The 21,256-nt window shown below is 44.2% G+C and overlaps 1 protein-coding gene across 1 annotated transcript in view; it reads right to left on the bottom strand.

Moving 5' to 3' along the window:
* The window catches only part of MEGF9 (multiple EGF like domains 9), a 137,040-nt gene that overhangs the window by 26,272 nt on the left and 89,512 nt on the right, over positions 1–21,256 (bottom strand). The window contains exon 5 of the mRNA XM_038745688.1: positions 1,097–1,236. Coding sequence (XP_038601616.1) covers positions 1,097–1,236 — 140 coding nt within the window. The remainder of the gene's footprint in view (positions 1–1,096; positions 1,237–21,256) is intronic.

The raw sequence follows: 21,256 nt of genomic DNA, 5'->3' as shown, positions 1-21,256 counted from the left end.
TAGTACAGTATCTGGAATGTAGTACATGCTTAACAAATACCACAATTATTATTATTATTATTCAAGGCTGGGTATTCCCAAACAGATGCCTGGGATGATGTCAGCGTAACAATGACAGGACTGAGAGGTCTCAGCACAGATATTGCTTGTTCTCCCTTTTCAGAATGGAAGCTTCAGGAGGGCAGCTAAACTTCTTAGTACAGTCTAGTGTGGGAGACTCTTCCATTCTTTGAATTAACTACATTAAAAGGGATCCTTGAACTTTCTGTTTTGCTTTGGAAATAGGGGCAAGAGATTATAATTGTGATGTCTGTTAAATGTTTACTCTGGGCCAAGCACCGTACTAAGCGCTTGGGTGGACACAAGATCATCAGGTTGGACACTGTCTCTGTCCCACACGGAGCTCACCGTCAAAGTAAGAGGGTGAATGGCGTGGCTCAGGGGAAAGAGCCTGGGCTTTGGAGTCAGATGTCATGGGCTCAAATCCCAGCCCTGCCAATTGTCAGCTGGGTGACTTTGGGCAAGTCACTTCACTTCTCTGGGCCTCACTTACCTCATCTGTAAAATGGGGATTCAGACTGTGAGGCCCCTGTGGGAACAACCTGATCACCTTATCTATTTGTATTAATGTCTGTCTTCCCCTCTAGACCATAAGCTCGTTGTTGGGTAGGGACCGTCTCTATATGTTGCCAACTTATACTTCCCAAGCGCTTAGTACAGTGCTCTGCACACAGTAAGCGCTCAATAAATACGACTGAATGAATGACTCCCCACAGCACATATGTATCTATCTGTATATATCTGTAATTGATTGTCCTATCTATTTGTATTAATGTCTGTCTCCCCCTCTAGACCGTGAGCTCGTTGTTGGGTAGGGACCGTCTCTATATGTTGCCAACTTGTACTTCCCAAGCGCTTAGTACAGTGCTCCGCACACAGTAAGCGCTCAATAAATACGATTGAATGAATGAATGAATTAGCGAAGGTTGCGAAGGTCTTGGAGGGTCTTGAATGAAATGAATGGGTGAATGGAAAACACAGAAATGAGACGGAGGTGAGACACCTGCTAAAGCCCTGGATTTGAGCAGTATTTTACCTGTGATGGCATCACAACTGGCAGAGCGATTACTGCACTGGCAGGGCACGCAGCCACTCGGATGGAGTCCGTAATACCCATCTTGACACTGGTTACACTTGACACCTTGCACGCCCACTTTACACTGACATTTCCCAGAGCTGCAAAGAAAAACAAAGAATTGAAAGATAAATAAATGCTCTCAAAATACTTAGTCCAGAAACACCCCGCAGGCAATCTTGGCTAAGAAATCGCATCTTCCGGGAGTGTTTGGGAGGGAGCTTCAGGTCTGGTCCGGGGCCAGAAAAAGTCACATTTAAGTGGCCTGAGACAGACCCCAATCCTTTGTGACCAATTGGACCCCCTGAGTTTCAAGGAGAGCAACAGGAATCACTGTCGAACACCTCCCCCTCTGGACTGTAAACTCGCTATGGGCAGGGAATGTGTCTGTTTATTGTTATATTGTACTCTCCCAAGCACTTGGTACAGTGCTCTGCACACAGTAAGCGCTCAATAAATTCGACTGACTGACTGACATTTACGGGAGCATCTCCTTGCATTCTTGCAGGTCTCCCAACTGACCTGCTATGACATATGACTTACCTACCTCACCCTTGAAGAATCCAGGGTGGAAGCACCAACCTTTGTTCCATGAGGACAGGAGGAACGAAGGCAAACCCTTTTTGTGGAACACCAATTAATCAACCATGGTACTTATGGAACACTATAGTATGCAGAGCACTGAACTAAGCCTTGGGAGAGGACAATACAATAGAGTTTGGCGACATGATCCCTGCCCACAAGAGAAGCAGTGCGGCTTAGTAGAAAGAGAGCGGGTTTAAAAGTCAGAGAACCTGGGTTCTAATCCAGGCTCTGCTGAGTGCTTGCTGTGTGACCTTGGACAAGTCACTTCACTTCTCTGTGCCTCAGTTCTCCTGTTCTCTCTCCCTCCTGCTTGGACTCTGTCTTGCAAGACAGGGACCGTGTCCAACCTAGTTAACTTGCATCAACCCCAGTGTTTAGAACAGTGTTTGACACATAGTAAGCACTTAATTCCATTTTTTTTAAGGAGCTTATCATGCAGAGAGATTCCAGCCTCGTCAGTTTGTCTGGGCATAGATATTGTTTGTTCTCCCTTTTCAGAATGGAAGCTTTGGGAGGACAGGGGCAACTTCTTAGTACAGCCTAGTGTGGGAGACTCTCCCATTCTTTGAATTAACTACATTAAAAGGGATCCGTGAACTTTCTGCTATGCTTTGGAAATAGGGGCAAGAGATTAGGGAAGGTTGTGAAGATCTTGAAAACTTGTCATGCAATCTCCAGGCTAGAGTGCCTAAAACCTTTCAGAATCACCTAAAAGGCAAAGGCCCATAACCCAACCTTTTCCAAATGATCATCTCTGGCAGAAATCAGGCTTCACCAACCAGAGAGACTGGTTGGATTAATAAAAATCCCACTAATATTGCGTCCTGCTTCCTCCTACAGCAATATTAAACCTTTACTACTTCCTGTACACCTTCTCCCATGGTACAATTAGGAGGCTTACTCTGCATTTGGGAGCTCCTAAACTCGGGTATGGGCTTCTGCGGAGTGGAACCAAAGCAACTTTCCTCTCTGTCACTTCTGCTGACGACAAAGGAACCACAGGATGATTTCCCAGATCTGAGTGCTGAGAGCTAGGACCAGGGCTCTGGATAATCAATCAGTGGCATTATTGAGCACTTATTATTATTATTAGTACAGAGAGCTGTACTGAGCGCTTGGGAGAGTACTCTACAACAGTCTGCCATCCAACGTCTGCCTCTCTGCGTGTGGACTGCTAACTGATCCACTTAGCACAGTGAGGCCATTCCAGGCAGACTACAGCTAGGGTAGACTCACATTTTACATGGTTTATGCTCCCTGCCCTTCCCCTCTGCCACTAGGAATGGAAGCAGAGTGGGCAGACCCACAAGAAACCCAGGATGGAAAGGGAAGGAATTGTTACACATTCTTAAATTTGATGCCTCACAAAGCAGGGCCAGCGCCCGGCTTTAAGTGACATCCCTCTAAACATCCTGATGCAGGGATAGGGAGTCGAGGGGAAGTCACAAGGGTAAGAATCCTTATCCTCTTTGATCAATCAATAAATGGTATTTATTGAGCACTTATTCTGTGCAGAGCACTGTACTCGGCGCTTGGGAGAGTATGATACCACACTTCACTGTAGGCAGGGAATGTGTCTGTTTGTCGCTGTATTGTACTTTCACAAGTGCATAGTATACTGCTTTACACATAGGAAGCACTCAATAAATATGACTGAATTAACAGACATGTTCCCATAACGAGCTTGGAGTCACTTGTTGCCCCACCCTCACAAGGCCTCTAGATTCAATTCACTGCTTGGGGGAAATCAGGTTCCTGTGTCCACAGGAATTTTGTCTCCACAGCTACCTCTCTGGAAAATGACTTGAAGGGGAAAGAAGAAGGGCGATCAGGGAGGAAGGCCGGCATTCCAGAGTGGGACTAGATTCTCGTCTCCAGATACGTATTGCTGTTTCTCTCGACGCTCTGCTCCCAAGTAATCTGCTTCCTCACTGAGTTGTTCTTTCAAGAGCAGGATCCAAACCCCCCGAGTCGGGCATTTCCTTAGGTTCCCGTCACACCCGGAGTCAGCAACCCCACCCCTGCCTCTTGTTCAGCGCCCGGGTATCTTGAGGCCTCCCCACCAGAAGCAGGAACTCCTGCCTTCGTGAGAAGCTGCGGCCGGGCTCTGCTCCGGTCCTCCCTCGGAAAACTTTGGAAACCGGATGAAGGCAAACCCAGGAGGAACATGCCAATCTCTTGACATCCAATTGGCGTGTAATTAAAATCTGTTCTGATCGTGGTACGTTGGTTAAAGCTCATTCCAAAATACAGAAATGTACATCTTTTTACATTTTGGGGGCAAAACCTAGGGAAAACCCCTGGAACCAGGTCTCTGGCCCAAAGGACTAAACAAATGAAATCTGAACTTCAAGTTTATTTAATGGTCTGGGGGAACTAGTCATTTTAGACTCCAGAGAAGGGCTACTGTCAATCAATCAATCAATCGTATTTATTGAGTACTGTCCAGAACTAGAGGGAAATCTCAGCTACAATCAGGGGAGATTAACTATTCCGTGTTGAGCAGAATGCACTGGCCCTAACCTGCCAGCTGCAGGAAAACCTTTACAGATGATGATGCCAACATGCACTGCTCCTCTGGAACAGGAATTTGAGCAGCCTATGCACAGGACTGTGAGTGCAGGGAATGTGTCCTTTTGTTGCAGTACTTTACTCTCCCGAGCTCTTAGTACAGTGCTTTGCATCCAGTGCTTAGAACAGTGCTTGGCACATAGTAAGCACTTAACAAAAGCCGTTGTTATTATTATTATTATACAGTACGTGCTCAATAAATATGATTGAATGAAAGGAGATAAACTGAGGCAAGCAGCACAAAAGAGTCTTGCTCCCCAAAACTGAACCTATGACGAATTAAGACGCCAAATCTTATACAAAATATTTTATTGCCTACCTATCTTGATGGGTGACTTAGAAGTAAGATCCAGAGTGGCAAGAGTAAATTCCATTACTACTGTGGAGCAAACCTGGGTTTGGGCCGCGGGAACTGATCAGACTTCGATTTCACTTTCAGGGCTGTCGCTAAAGACTGCTGAGCCTGTGGCAGGCTCAAGACTCTTCATCATCATCATCATCAATCGTATTTATTGAGCGCTTACTGTGTGCAGAGCACTGTACTAAGCGCTTGGGAAGTACAAGTACTCTTCTGTTCCCTCTCCTTCCTCCTCCTCCCCCGCATCTACTTCAAAAGGCTCCATGGCCCCATCCCCATTCCCAATCCCCAAACTCTTAGTCTGTGTTTTCCATCTTAACCAACTCCCTGGGACCTCCCAGGGCCCTGCCCTGTGTGATGGGCAAAACTCTCTCTCTCTCCAGCTGCTGCCTTGAAAAAAAATCCACAACAGTAGTAATAACAGTAATTATTAAGAGTTTACTATGTGCCAAACACTATTCTAAGCGCTGGTGTAGATACAAGTTATTCAGGTTGGAAACAGTCCCTGTCCCAGATGGGGGTCACACTCAACTCCATTTTACAAATGAAGAGAAGTTAAGTGACTTGCCCAATGTCACACAGCAGACATGTGGTTTCTGTCACTCTTTATAATCCAGCTGTGCAGGCTGGGCACTGCCCCCTCCCTTGGTTTTTTCCTTGGGGAGATCTGAAATAACAGGAAAGGACGCTCTTGGGGCAGGAGAGTGGTGAGGGGAGAAGGAAAATTTGGTTTTAAACTACACTGGTAGCCTTTTCTCAACATGTTACCCCTGGCCCGTGGCCAAGTCCTGCATGTGTAAGAATTAAATCACTCAGCAAATATAAAGCTTTGCCTGTGGTCACTTCTTTTATAGAATAAAGCCTTCACAACAACCCCTTTCATAGTCTCCCTCTATTAAAGACGGTTGAACACTTTTCGCAGCAAAGGTCAATGATATAAACGCACTGAAACCACAAAAACGTCCCATTAACAGACCAATTGTGCTCATAAAAATCCACAGACTTGAAATAAAAGGCTCTCAGTTTTAGAATCGGGGAGCGAGAACGCCGAACTGAGTCTTGAATGGAAGCCAGATTTTTTAGAATACTGAGACCCAACAACAAAAGATCCAAGATAGAAGCGGTTCATTGGATGTGTTAAAGGTAGTTTTTTAAAAAAAAAATCCATGAAGACTCTCTTCCCTTGCTCCTGCTGCCAGCACTGGCATGACCCAGAGAGTTGGGACACAGAGATGAGATCACGGCCCGGAGAAGGGTTTTTTTTTTTAAGGTATTTGTTTAGCACTTACTATGTGTTAAACACTGTTTTTAAGCATTGGTGTAGACACAAGTGAATTAGGTTGGACACAGTCCCTGACCCAACTGAGGCAAAGAGAAGTAAGGTGACTGCCCAAGGACACACAGCAAGCATTTAGCAGAGCTAGGATTAGAACCTAGATCCTCTGATTCCCAGGTCTGTGCTCTTTCCTCTACGTCATACTGCTTCTGGCCGAGTTGTGGCAAAGAGATGTGACTGGTGTCAGTGATAAGATAAAGGCTTTGATTTCTGCCTTTTTAAAAATAAAAAAATGGTATTTGTTAAGCACTTACTGTTACTATGTTCCAGGCACTGTGAGAGTTGGGGTAGATACAAGCCAGTTAGAGTGGACCCAATCCATGTCCCACATGGGTCTCACCATCTTAATCCCCATTTTACAGAGGCACCGAGAAGTTAAGTGACTTGCCCAATGTCACACAGCAGACAAGCAGCAGAACCAGGATTAAAACTCAGGTCCTCTGACCCGGCTGAACAATTGTGCAAGTACCTTGTAGTTTATAAATGGGTCATAAGCCTTAGCGTCTATAAAGGACAACATGGTTTATTTTTCCTAAACTGAACCAAATAGAATGCTCACCTCTTACTAAAGCAGAGAGTCAACATTAAGATAGAAAATTAGCCATGTCAAGAGGCTAAACAAATATTCCTGTGTTTTAACCCCCCTTTAAAATACCTCTTGTAAACGTTTTCTAAACACGCCTAGGGATGCGCTGTCAACATGAATAAAGGTTTTTCAAAAAGGAACACACGTACATACACACACTTCAGGTCTACCAGTTTTAAGTAAAATTACCTATGCATAAATATATAAAGACAGCACAGAAAAAATGTCCTTTTAGAAGTTCTGTTGGGCTGAGTGTGTGAGTGGAGAAAGTAGTAATTCCCATTACTGTAGATAGCCGACTGCCTCTATGGCTAAGACTGGTAGATGGGAGGGAGGAAGAGGAGGAAAGAAATGGGTCGATTATTAAGGGGGCTGGGAAGGGGGTAGGGAGGAGGTAGTTTAAATTTCTGGGCTCAAATGGTGGGCGGTGAAGAGGAAAAGATGGTTGAAAAGGTAAAAGAGGATGGGGGGAGGGGGCTGGAAGATATTCCTAGAGTTTAAGTAATAATAATAATCCTACATCACCTGTTATGGGTGCAGGGAGAAGGGCCTGGGCTATGTGCCCTTGGGTGGCATGGGGCTCCAGATTCACTGATACCATTACGATTCTTCCAACTATAGAGAAGCAACAGGGTCTAATGGATACAGCACTTGCCTGGGAGTCGGAAGGACTTGGTTTCTAATCCCAGCTCCTCCACTTGACTGCTGAACCTTGGGCAAGTAAATGAACTTCTTTGTGCCTCAGCTACCTCATCTGTAAAATGGGGATTAAGATGGCGAACGCCATGTGGGACAGGGATTGTGTCCAACCTGATTAGCCTTGATCAATCCAAGCACTTTGTACGGTGCCTGGCACAGAGGAAGTGCTTAATAAATACCCCCCCTCACTTAAAAAAAATAAAATGCACTTGACAGATGGCTATTTTTGATTACGAGGATTACCTTTGAAGGGGAGAGGAAAATGGCTGGGGTCCATATGAGAAGAAAATGACGCAGATGGAGTGTCTACTAACTCTGTTGTACTCTCCCAGGTGCTTAGTACAATGCTCTGCACAGAGTAAATGCTCAACAAATACCACTATTATTAACAACAACAATAATGATAATGGTATTTTTTGAGTGCCAGGCACTGTTTTAAGCACTGGGGTGGATAACAAGCAAATTGAGTTGGACACAGTCCCTGTCCCACTTAGGGCTTGCAGTCTCAATCCCCATTTTACAGATGAGGGAACTGAGGCCCAGAGAAGTGAAGTGATTGCCCCAAGGTCACACAGCAGACAAACGGCAGAGCTGGGATTAGAACCCATGACCTTCAGACTCCCAGCCCATGCTCTAGCCACTAGGCCATGCAGCTTCTAATTATTTATTTTACTTGTACATATCTATTCTATTTATTTTATTTTGTTAGTATGTTTGGTTTTGTTCTCTGTCTCCCCCTTTTAGACTGTGAGCCCACTGTTGGGTAGGGACTGTCTCTAGATGTTGCCAACTTGTACTTCCCAAGCGCTTAGTACAGTGCTCTGCACACAGTAAGCGCTCAATAAATACGACTGATGATGATGATGATGAATTGGGTGATGGGGTTAAGACTACTAGGAGCATTGGAGTCCACCAGAAATGAAGATACTGTACATTTAATATAGATCCAGGATAAAAGGTGACTGGACTTGATGTGCTCTCCTTGTACAAACTATCTAGGCCACATGGCTTCTAGTTTGGGGGACTGCCACATGTCTTGGCACAAACTACTGTCCCAGAAGGTATTCTGTCTGAACTCCATCATGTCTGCCAGTTTGCCTCTGGCCAGGCATGGAAAGCACGATTTCAACTTGAATAATGCATTTTTAACTATTTAGGCACTAATTACGCATTGTGAGAAGTAACTACAGGTCATCTCCCTCTTTCCCTTCTCGCTCAGGCTGTTCGCTTATCAGCACCCTTGTCGCAGGGTGGAAGTGAGAGGTACCAACGGAACTGAAATCTTTACTATGTTTTAACAGCTCTTGAAAAAAAACTAGATGGAAGGATTGGGGGACCGGATGACAGTGAGGTCTAGTGGAAAGGAGTCAAGAGATACGGGTTCTAGTCTCACCTCTGCCACTGGCCTGCTGTGTGACATTGGAAAAGTCACTTAACTTAGGACCTTGAGCAGAGCTCTAGACTGTGAACTCATTGTGGGCAGGGCATGTCCGTTATACTGTTCGCTCCCCAGCGCTTAGTATGGTGCTCTGCACATAGTACTGAGCCCCTTCCTTCCTCTCCCCCTCGCCCCCCTCTCCATCCCCCGCATCTTACCTCCTTCCCTTCCCCACAGCACCTGTATATATGTATATATGTTTGTACATATTTTTTACTCTATTTATTTATTTTATTTGTACATATCTATTCTATTTATTTTATTTTGTTAGTATGTTTGGTTTTGTTCTCTGTCTCCCCCTTTTAGACTGTGAGCCCACTGTTGGGTAAGGACTGTCTCTAGATGTTGCCAATTTGTACTTCCCAAGCGCTTAGTACAGTGCTCTGCACATAGTAAGCGCTCAATAAATACGATTGATGATGATGATGATAGTAAACCCTCAATAAATACAATTGACTGACTTCACCTCTCTGAATCTCGGTTCCCTCATCTGTAAAATGGAGAGTGGATACCTACTCCCCCTCCCATCAACACTGTGAATCCTGTGCAGGACAAGGACTGTGTCCAAATAGATTATCTTGTATCTGTCCCAGTACTTGGCACATAGTATGTGCTTAATAAATGCCACAATTATTATCATTACTTCAATTATCCACGCTATCTCCATCCCCTAATTGGGACAATGTATAATTTGATGTTTGTTGAGGGTCGGGTCTCAGATTGCAAACAGTTTCAGTCAGTTAGTCAGTTGTATTCACTGAGTGATTACTGTCTGCAGGGCACTGTACTAAGCACTTGGGAGAGTAAAAAACAATAAACAGACATATTCTCTGCCCACAACGTTTCATAACACAGAAAGGGAACCAGGGGAAAGTAAAAATTATTAGTAAATGAACTGTACACTTCCATATTATTTTCTCTGTGAAGGTCCCACCCCCAAACCCTATTGCTTTGATTGCTCTTTTTTGATTTTTTCAACAATGTCACCATTTGGCAAGTTTGAAATTTTGATCTTCTGCTTTTCGTTTCCCCTCCTGTAGCACAACACAGACTTAAGCAACCATTATGCAATCAGGAAAGCTCCTTTTGTGGAAGGAAGAAGGGTGGCTTTGTCGAAAACATTGGGACATTGTGTTAAAAATTCCTTGCTCTTTTGAGGGAGAGCAGCCCAAAAATCCGTTTCGAGATGACCCATCCGCTGCACTGAAATTCTTGATGAAGGGGCATTTCATAAGGTCAAAGATATTGCTGAATATCTCAGCCTGAAGGGACAGGCAAGAGTAAGTGTGTTTAAAATTTCATTTGGAAATTAAAAATAGAAATTTTTTAGGATAAACTCATGGGAAGAAAGTCTTTTCTGGCTTTATTTCCATGAAGTAAATGTGCTAACTTGGCCATGTGCAGAAGCTGTTTCCTGTCCCATTCATCTTCAGCAGAGATTAGCGGTTTCCCACTACAGGTATATATATGCCCGGGGAGAGTTTCCTCAAACGGTACATCTGCTCCTTTGTCCACTGGGAAGGCTTCATGATGCCTAAGAGTTATTTTAGAAAAGCTAGCATAAGCAGATAAAACATGGAGACCAAGCATTTTCCCAGTTAAAGAGAGCTTGTTTGTCACATTCACATTTTCGGATCAGACAGCTCCATGGCAAGATGTGAGAGTCTGGCTCCAAGGAGTGAGAATTACTAATACATGTAGTGAGAAAGCCGGAACGACCAATTTCAATGTACATAAATTCAACATAGGCATGGGAACTAAGTTTACTGTCTTTACTAGCTCTGCCACGGAGCTTGCTTTGTGTTTGCTTGCTTCTATTATCTGTTTCTGTCATTTTTTAAAAACATATCTCCAGCAAAATCCCCCATCATCCAGTTGTCTCCTCCGATGAAGTGAAACGGCGTCCACATTTTTTCTGATCTGCCTGAAGAATCTTTTCTCTAGGACTCGGGAGCTGAGGTTTGTTAGCTGTCTCCGGCACTAATTGCCCATTTTCCCAGTCCAAAAACCCACTCTGCAAAGCCTTTAATATCCACGTCCGCAAAGCCTTTAATATCCACATCCACAAAGCCAACTGATATGCAAATTTACCTCCGTGTAGGCAGTTTTGTGGATCGTTTCTAATCAGGCGGGTGCAGAGGCCCTAGTGATGATTTTTGAGAAGCTATAGAGGTGGATTAAGAGATCTGAAGATGGGAAATGGGCCAGCCATAGGTGACAGACGGGTAACGTTTTCATACAAATTTCTCCATATTGACCGGGGCAGCTCTGTCAAATCGAGAAACATTCTACAAATCCCTCCCTACAGTCTTTTCCTCAACTCCCTGCCCCTCACTGAGAGGTAAATGTTCCAAAGGTGGACACATGCAAACAGGCCCTGTACCCATAAGATAGTTTGAGGGCTGAGCTCGCCAAGGCAGGCCAGTGATGGAAGAACACCGGCTGTGTGTGCTTGCTTTGGCTCTAGTCGATGATCTCCGTATGCTGCACCTGATTCAGCCTTCATGTCTGGGGGTGAATCCTGCCTGCTTTGCTCTCTGGAACGGAGCAAGATGTGAAAGTTTGTCTCAATGGAAGAAATCGGTAAATTCTCTGCCCCTCTGTCTCTCTTTCGGCCCCTAAGGGAAGACTAAGCAGGGAAGGAGGTAGAAGCGGGTAACTTGCACCTCTATCACCAAACTTTTGTATTAGGCATCCCCGCTGGCTTAATTAGTATTTATTTTTCAACAAACGATTCTAAAACCAGTGGCAGCGTGGTCTCGTGGAAAGACTATGGGTTTGGGAGTTCAGCTCCTGGTCTGCTCTGTGACTTTGGCCAAGTCATTTAGTCACTCTGGGCCTCAGTTTCCTCAACTGTAAAAGGGCATAAGACACCTGCTCTCCCATTCCCTTAGACTACAGGTCTCCCCCTAGACTCTAAGCTCATTATGGACAAGGAATGTGTCTGTTATATTGTATTTTCCCAAGCACTTAGTACAATACTCTGCATATGGTAAACACTCAATAAACACAATTGACTGATTGGATATGAACCCCATGTAGGAGAGGGACTGCATCTGATCTGATTATCCAGTGTCTACCCTAGCGTTTATAATAGTAACCGCTTAATAAATGCCTTAAAAACAGCAATTATTAATATGACTGTTTCTGAGTCTGAGCCTGGCTGAATTGGGTGGTGTATTTTAAGGTGGGAGGAGAGAGAAGGGTGGTTAAGTTTCCTCAGTAATGTTGGCGGAAAGGTTGCTTGACAGTGGTCAGAGTGAGGCAATAAATCAATCGTACTTACTGAGTGCTTACTGTGTGCAAAGCACTGTACTAAACACTTGGGAGAGTACAATGTAACAGAGTTAATAGACATATTCCCCGCCCACACTGAGCACACAGTCTAGGAGGGAAGATAGACATTTATATAAATAATAACAATAGTAATAATAATAATACTGGTATTTGTTAAGCACTTACTATGTGCCAAGCACTGTACTAAGCACTAGGATGGATACAAGCAAATCGGGTTGAACACAGTCCCTGACCCATATGTGGCTCACAGTCTCAATCCCCATTTTACAGATGAGGTAACAGGCAAGAGAAGTGAAGTGACTTGCCCGTGGTCACATAGCAGACGTGTGGCAGAGCAGGGATTAGAATTATGACCTAATTAAGATTAGATTGGGGATTAGAACCCATGACCTTCTGATTCCTAAACTGGTGCTCTAGCCACTATGCTATGTCATTTCTTTTGAGATACGCACATAAGTGCTGTGGGTTTGAGGGAGGGATGAATAAAGGGGCCAAATTGGGGAGTTACAGAAATGAGTGGGAAGAGATGAAATGAGGGTTTAGGCGGGGACGTAGTGTTTGTCCTCCTGCTTCAATCCTTGACATTTATTATCTCATCATCCCTCATCAGCGGAATGGGAACCCCATCCATTCTCTGCTTTTCAAACAAAAGTATTCCATGAAAGAGAAATCCACTCAGGGAGGAGGCAAGAACCCTGCTGATGGGCCCTGGGCCACAGTTTGAAGGCAAAGTCCCCTGGGCAAGGTTGTTAATTTTTATTTTTTAATGGCATTTGTTAAGCACTTACGATGTTCCAGGCACTGTCCTAAGCACTGGGGTAGATACAAGCTAATCAATTGGACACAGTCCCTGCCCCACATGGGACTCACAGTCTTAAGTCTGGTGTTCACAGTTGAACACGTTGGGTTCAGGTCTGTCCTTCGGGTGGGACAGAGAATAAGAGGAATCAGGCCTGTGCCTGAAGGATTTGGGTAGGACATTAATTTAAAAGCTTCCTTGTGGGGTAGAAGGTGAGACACCGTAATTGGTTGCCAAAGGAGGGTGCAGAATTTCTTCCCACGAAGCTTCTCTAGAGGAGGGCAGCTCGAGGCAAGGGGGGTGAACTCGATAGCCTCTGAAGGTTCCTGCAGCCTCATCCTTCTGACTTCAAACCCCGAAGCCACAGCTAGGGCTCCGGTGTGTGTGCATTTAGTCTTTTCACCCATATACGTTGCCAATTTGTACTTCCCAAGCGCTTAGTACAGTGCTCTGCACACAGTAAGCGCTCAATAAATACGATTGATGGATTGATTGATTGATATGAGTCCCTAATGGCTAAATATATATGTAATAACTGTGAGCCCTATGTGGGACAGGAACTGTGTCCAACCTGCTTGTATCTTGTACCTATCCCTGCACTTAGGGCAATGGCTGACAGATAGTAAGTGCTTAACAAATATCATTAAAAAACTTAATAAACTACCTCTGCAGTATGCTCAAGGGGAAATGAGGCACGCTAAGAACATCAAATAGCCTTTCTCTGAACTCCCATCACCCCAGTTCGATCCTTCGTCAGGCACACATTCAGAAATTAACCAACTCCCACATTTTGTGCTCCTCACATCATTTTTCTTGAGAAAAAGAAACTAAATACCTGTATATATGTATATATGCCTGTACATATTTATTACTCTATTTATTTATTTTACTTGTACATATCTATTCTATTTTATTTTGTTAGTATGTTTGGTTTTGTTCTCTGTCTCCCCCTTTTAGACTGTGAGCCCACTGTTGGGTAGGGACTGTCTCTATATGTTGCCATCTTGTACTTCCCAAGCGCTTAGTACAGTGCTCTGCACACAGTAAGCACTCAATAAATACGATTGATTGATTGATTAAATACGGCATACACACACACACACACACACACACACACACAGAGCTATTTTACTTCTCAAAGAACTATGAGACCGAGCAAGGAATAAGTTTGAATTACCAATAACTTCAGCCAATAAAATTACCTTGATGGTAAAACTGCCTTCAATGGTGTTCAATAAGCAGTTTAGAGAGAAAGAGGTCTCAGACATAAAAGATAACAGATTCATTTAAAGCAGGCAATAAAATAGTGTAGATCAGCCCCGGTTCCTTGCATAGTGTTCAACAATACAATTTTTTAACACACTTCTATACAAGACAAATCCATCCCCAAAGAGGCATGGCGAACAGTCCATTAGTTGAGTGATGATGAACAACTACAGACTATATTCAATTGCCCAATAAAAATGGGAATTGCTTTCTTGAAAACATTTTATTTATATGTCTCATCAGCTTGCTGTCTTTGGTGTCAACAGCCAGCCAGGACAACTACTCAAGGGTCTGGTGGGAAAAATCTGTTCTGTGCAAATACCCGCTTAGGGTCAGCCAATAAATAAATAGCATTTATTGAGCACCAGCTGCGTATATGGCAGTATACTAATGGCTTGGGGGAGTAGAACAGAATTACTAGACATGATCCCTGCCCTTGAGGGGCTTGCAAAACTAGTAGGGGGAGACACACTGCAATAAGTAACAGGATGAAGTAACAGAGTATTATTGGGTAGTTCTAGTATTACCTAACCTCGTTGATTTCCTGCCGATTTGCACACTTCACTCCTCAAACACCAACCTACTCACTGTGCTTTGATTTTGTCTATCTTGCCGCTGACCCCTTGTCCATACCCTCCCTCAGGCCTGGGACTCCCTCCCCCTTCATATCTGACAGACCACCACTCTCCCCATCTTCAAAGCCCTACCAAAATAATATCTCCTCCAAGAAGCCTCCCTTGATTAAACCCTTGTTTCCCCACCCTTCTGCATTACATATGCACATGGGTGTGTACCCCTTAAGTGTGTTGATACTCATCCCACCCCCAGCCCCACAGACTTTATCCTACCTGTAATCTACATTCATTCATTTATTCAATCGTATTTATTGAGTGCTGTGTGCAGAGCACTGTACTAAGCGCTTGGGGAGTACAAGTTGGCAACATATACAGACGGTCCCTACCCAACAATGGGCTCACAGTCTAGAAGGGGGAGACAGACAACAAAACAAAACATATTAACAAAATAAAATAAACAGAATAGTAAATACGTACAAGTAAAATAGAGTAATAAATCTGTACAAACATATATACAGGTGCTGTGGGGAGGGGAAGGAGATAGGGCGGGGGGGGGTGGGGAGGGGGAGAGGAAGGAGGGGGCCCAGTCTGGGAAGGCCTCCTGGAGGAGGTGAGCTCTCAGTAGGGCTTTGAAGGGAGGAAGAGGGCTATATGTCTTCCCTTCCAGACTGTAAGCTCCTTGGCATATCTACCAATTCCATTGGATTGTACTCTCTCAAATGCCTGGTAAACTGCGCAGAGAAAGCACTTAATAAATACGACTGATTGAAGGAGAAAAAGGCACCGTGAGTAGGTTAGCATGTGAGGAATGACTAGTGCAAGCTAGGGTGTAGTGGGAGAAGAGCATGGAAGTATAGGAGGAAGAAAGTTGGTTGAGTACCCTTCAAGACCAGAAATTTCTAATGCAGAAAGAATGAATAACTGCTGGAGGTTTTTGAGAAATGGGGAGACATGTCCAGAACTATGTTTTAGAAAGTGATTCAGACAGCCGAGTGAAGCATGGACTGGGGAGGGGAGAGAGAGGAACTAGGGAGGTTTGTGAGGAGGTTGTAGTAATCAAGTCACATATGACAAGTGCTTGGACTAGAGTGCTGCCAGTTTGGATGGAGAGAAAGGGACAGATTCCGGGAATACCAAATGAGAAGAACTGACAGGATTTGGCAACAGGTTGAACATAAGGTGTGAAAGAGAGGGAGGAGTCAAGGAATGGGCTTTGAGAAATGGGAAGGATGGTGATGGGAAAGTAAAGAGGTTGAGAGGATCTGGGAAGGAAAATGGGGAGTTAACTTTGGACTTGAGGTTGTGGTGCCACCAGGGCATCCAGGAGGAAATTTGAGACTGTACAGAAGGTACGGAGGTCAGGGCTAGCAAAGTGAACTGGGTGTCATCCACAAAGAAATGTGAGTTAAAACCATCAGAGCACCGATAAATTGAGGAAAAAAAGTGGGGCTTATAAGGGAAACTTTCAGTTATGGAGTTGGAGGTAGAGAAAGAGTTGAAGAAATAGACTAAGATTTGCCAGAGAGGTAAGGGGAGAATCAGAAGGACTGTGACAGAAAATCTACTTGGGTAGCATTTGCAGGATGATGGAGTGGTACACAGTATAGAAGGCAGCTAAGGGGCCGATGAAGATTAGAAAAGAATACTGTCTGTTAGCTATGGGGAGAAGGAGGTCAATGGTGACCTCGGGGAGAGTGGCTTTAGTACAGTGAGTAAGATGGGAAACAGATTTTAAAGGGTCAAGAGGGGAGGTGAAGGAGTAGTAAAGAGTTAGGACAGGAATGGGGATAGGAAGATGGGGAAAAGTCAGATGGTGCAGTGGGCTCACGGGAGGATTTTTTTTTTTTTTAGTGGTATTTGTTTAGGGCTTCCTATGTATCAGACCCTGTATTAAACACTGAGATAGATACAACCTAATCAGGTTGGACACAGTCCATGTCCCACATGGGACTCATGGTCCCAATGCCTGTATTACATATGAGTAACTGAAGCACAGAGTAGTGAAGTTATTTGCCCAAGGACACAGAGAAGACAAGTGGTGGAGCCAGAATTAGAATCCAGGTCCTTCTGACTTCCCAACACATGCTCTATCCTCTAGGCCATGCTGCTTCTCATAGGACAGGGATGATGGAAAATGTCTGAGGGCAGAAGGGGAGGAGGCCTTTAGAGAGTGAGTGGTAGAAGGCGGCATAGAGGGAGGGGAGAAAGCTGGGCAAACCCATTTAAAGAAGGTGAGAAGGAATGGAGCCGGAGGTGCAGAATGAGGTGGTCGGTTTTGAAAGCAGTTGGGACATCTTCTCTTGAGAGGTGGCTGAGAAGGATGAGAGAATAGGTTTTGGATCTGGTCACAGGGGGAATGCAGGGGGTTTACGGGAGTTTATGCCTGAGGATTTCAATTCTGTTAGCCAAGAAGTTGGCAATATCATGGGTGGGACGGGGAGCCCCAAGAGTTCAGGAGGGAGTTAAAAAAAAAAGGAATTTGTGGATTCCCTGGGGAGTAAGAGAACAAGGGTCAATGGGAACACAGCCATGGACAAGGAGTAAATATAGTTAAAGAAAAAAATATGGAAAATCCAAAGCAGGTGAAATGTCAATAAAAAAGTCAGAGACATACACATTAGTAACATCTTTGAAAATCAATCTGTGCCAGGGAAAAATTTCAGTATGAAACAACTAAAATTTTTTTTTAATATTAACAAATCCAAATGGCAGGTTGGGTTTCCCAACCCTTTCCCACCTGCTATTTCAATCTTTTGACTTTCAATGTAGACAATGTTGGAGACAGAGAATGGTGTCTAACAACTCCGTTGAACTATACTCTCCCCAGCGCTTAGCACAATGCTCTGCACACAGTAAGCACTCAATAAATACCATTGATTGACTAATTATAACAGAATGGATATATGGGTTTTCTGGAAGCAGAGATGGACTTCAACTGGATATTATCATTTTTCATATGCACTCTTTATTTGTCACATTTAGCAACTTCCGCATCTAGTAGTACGTAATTTTCTTGATACGTTCCATTCCATTTATCTACGTACACCCCCCTAAAATCTTTGAAGCAGGGTAAGTACTTTAGAAGCAAATGCAAAGTAGACCACAAGAAGCAGTTTGGTCTAGTGGAAAGAGAATGAAGCTGGGAGTCAGAAGGACCTGGATTCTAATCCCAGCTCTGCCATTTGTCTGCTATGTGACCTTGGGTAAGTCACTTCACGTCCTCTGTGCCTTGCTTACCTCATCTGGAAAATGGGAATTATGATTTTAAGCCCCACGTAGGACTTGGATTGTGTCCAAACTGATTAGCTTTAGCTTGTATCTACCCCAGCACTTAGTACAGTGCCTGGCACATAGTAAGTGCTTAAAAAAATGTTCAATCGTTCTGATTATATTGTCTGACTTGTGCCTGACTCCTCCACAGCAGATTGCAAATATTTTGAGAACTGAAACATCATCTTCTACTTCAAAAAAAGCTTGTGGTTGTGAGAACTGGGTTCTAGTCCTGGCTCTGCTATTTGTCTGCTGTATGTGCCCTTGGCCAAGTCACTTTTCCCCTACCTACCTCACAAGAATGTTGTGCGGACATAGGGAAATTACTGCTGAAAAAAGGCTTTGGAAAGTGCTCTACAGATTCAAGGGGCAGTTGCTTCTGGAAAAACACGGGTTTTCACTAAGCAATTGGGATATGGCAGGACAGATAGAGAATGTTCTTCTTCTACTACAAGTCTGCTCTGGGAAGAAGACAACCCACACGTTGGCACAAGAGGACTCGGGTTGGAAAGAAATGGTCGTGCATCCACCAAAGGCCTTGGTCAAGGAATGATGCTTCTCTGCTTCCGAGGACCAGTCAGACCGAACTGTACATTACTTTGCACTTCTGCAACTTTCCAGTAGCTAATATGGCAAAGTAGCAATGAGCGGAAGGGGTAAAGCATTCTCCTAGTGGCTCTTGTAACGCTAAAATAGGGATTGGTATTGGAAAATATCAAGCTGAGTGGAATCTTAGAACCATTTACCCCCAACCCATCATTTTCCAATGAACCAATGGTTATTATAACATGATTTTCCCATCATAAGAGGCTATTATTACCATTATGATCATTGTTGCATAATGCCAAATACCAGTACTATGATGCCAAGTGTTGTATGAAGCAGTGTAGTCTAGTGTATAGAGCACAGGCCTGGGAGTTGAAAGGACCTGGGTTCTAATCCTGTCTCCATCATTTGTCTGCTGTGTGACCTTGGGCGAGTCACTTAGGATCTTTGTGCCTCAGTTACCTCATCCGTAAAATGGGGATTAAGACTGTGAGCCCATGTGGTACAGGGGCTGTGTCCAACTTCATTAGCTTGTTTCTACCCCAGTTCTTATACAGTGCCTGGCATGTAGTAAGTGCTTAACAAATACCATCACCATTACTATTATTATTATCTGTTCCACAGAGTGCCTAGAACATTCAGTATGCCCTGGCCATAATGACCAACCAGAAACATAACTGCATTCTTAGAAGTCTGTACAGTGATCCTACTGGAGGGTTGGGTCTGCTCCTACACATGGAGGTAATAAAAGAATGAATGGTTCTCTAAACCAGTCCCTTTATACTTCAGGCTTGAAAACAGTTTTGCATCTTCTACAGGAAACAAGGGAAACCTCAAGGTAAAATATTTCTTGAGGCCTGTCTGCTTCTGACATTAACTTGGAGTTATACACCAAACCTAGAAAGAGGGTACAGTAAGGGTCGCTTCATCTCCTTCTTCACCAGCTAGGAAACACATTTCTTGGACTGAAAAAAAGTCACCCTTCATATTGGTTGCAAAGAGTAATACAGATTAGAGTTTGTGGTGGGGTGTGTGTGTGTGTGTGTGTGTGTTGGGTAGTGGGGGGACAAGGCTGCTTTTGTGGGAACAAGAGTCTTCTGTTCTAGTCAGAGCTCATGAGTGTGGGTTTTAAAGGCTCTCAAAAATGCAGATGAATATGACACCAGAAACAAACCATGAATATGCAATTGGGACTTGTGGGAATAATAACAGGCTACTCAAATGGCAGGGTACTTCAACTAGCAAGTCCTAATCGGGGGAAGACTGTAATCTCCTTCCTCCAAATTTAGAGGAATTATTAGTCCTGGTGGTATTTACCGAGTAGCTACTGGGTGTAGAGTATACCATAAGCAAAAGACTCTGCTCCTGCTGTTGAAGAACTGACAATCTAATGGGGAAAACAAACACGCTTAAATTATTCAAATTTCAATTATTAATAGTTGAAGCAGAGGACAAACAAGGACATTACAGGCAGTAGCACACATATGAAAGAACGAAAGTACTAAAAGATTAATTGAATAAATTCATACACAAATTTTGAGGATGGGCATAACTTTTGGGGTAACCTGACATCGTGTGTAGGGAATCAGTCTGGAGAGGCATCTTGGAGGAGTTGGAATTTTAGGAGCCGGGACTAAAACCCAGGTCCTTCTGATTCCCAGGCCTGGGCTCTAACCACTAGGCCACACTGCTTCTCAGCATAATAGTGAGATGCTGAATAAAACATTATGGGGGTGGGAAAAGCAGTGAGCCTAGTGGTTATAGCACAGGCCTGCGAGTCAGAAGGACCTGGGTTCTATTTCTGGCTCCACCACTTGTCGGCCGTGTGACCCTGGGTAAATCACTACCCTTCTCAGGGCCTCAGTTCCCTCATCTGTAAAACGGGGATTAAGACTGGGAGTCCCTCATGGGACATGGACTATGTTCAATCTCATTAGCTTGTATCTACCCCAATGCTTATTACAGTGCCTGGCACAGAATAAGCGCTTGACAAATACCATAATGAATAAATAAACTGGAAGTAGTGGAGCACAATATAGCACTCTGTGCCAGGGCAGAATTTGTTTTGCTACCAGAATCAAGCCAAAAAAAAAAATGAACTGACAATCAAGAAAGGTGGGTCAGGGGCTGAAGCTAGCACCTGTAAAGTGCTCAATCCTACGAATATTGTTTCAACAACACAGCTGATTAATTCAGCTCTCTGTAGAGGTTGACTGGCTGGACATTTGAGTTTATCAGGGAGTAAGCTGAGGAAGACTCTGGCTTTGACAAATGAATTCAATTTACAACCGTAATGAGTTCAGCTCTCCGATGGCCTCCCAACAGATCCTCCTCAAACTTTCTAATCCAATCGTTCCCAACGCAAGTCACGTGGAATCCCAGAGCAAGCAGGGTACTTGGAACCAGCCAAGCAGGGAAAGTCGGGGAGATGACTTCAATGGAGGGGGCTGGGCTGCACAATATGTAGGCAGTAAATGGGGGGAACACAGCCAACTTCACTTCCCAGGGGTTTGCAGCACATATACTGTTGCCGCGTCAGCCGGCACAAGAGCTGGGAGCTCTCAACGCGCACGAATTGGTCTATTTCCACCAAACTGGTCCTTTGAAAGGGTGCTAAATCAAAGTTTAAAAACCGAGACGAGGAGCACAGTTGAAGGACAGAAAATTGGCTTTGAAAGTTTCGCCCCGGACTGGTCACGGCTAGATAAAATGAGTCACGGGGGAGGAGTCTCCATAGAGACCCAGGGCAACAATCGATTCAAAGGAACGCCTTTGATTTGTAGCGAGAGAGTCCA

Source organism: Tachyglossus aculeatus, chromosome 4, assembly GCF_015852505.1.
Source record: "Tachyglossus aculeatus isolate mTacAcu1 chromosome 4, mTacAcu1.pri, whole genome shotgun sequence".
In the NCBI taxonomy this organism is placed as follows: domain Eukaryota; kingdom Metazoa; phylum Chordata; class Mammalia; order Monotremata; family Tachyglossidae; genus Tachyglossus; species Tachyglossus aculeatus.
This window is presented reverse-complemented; position numbering and strand designations above follow the sequence as displayed.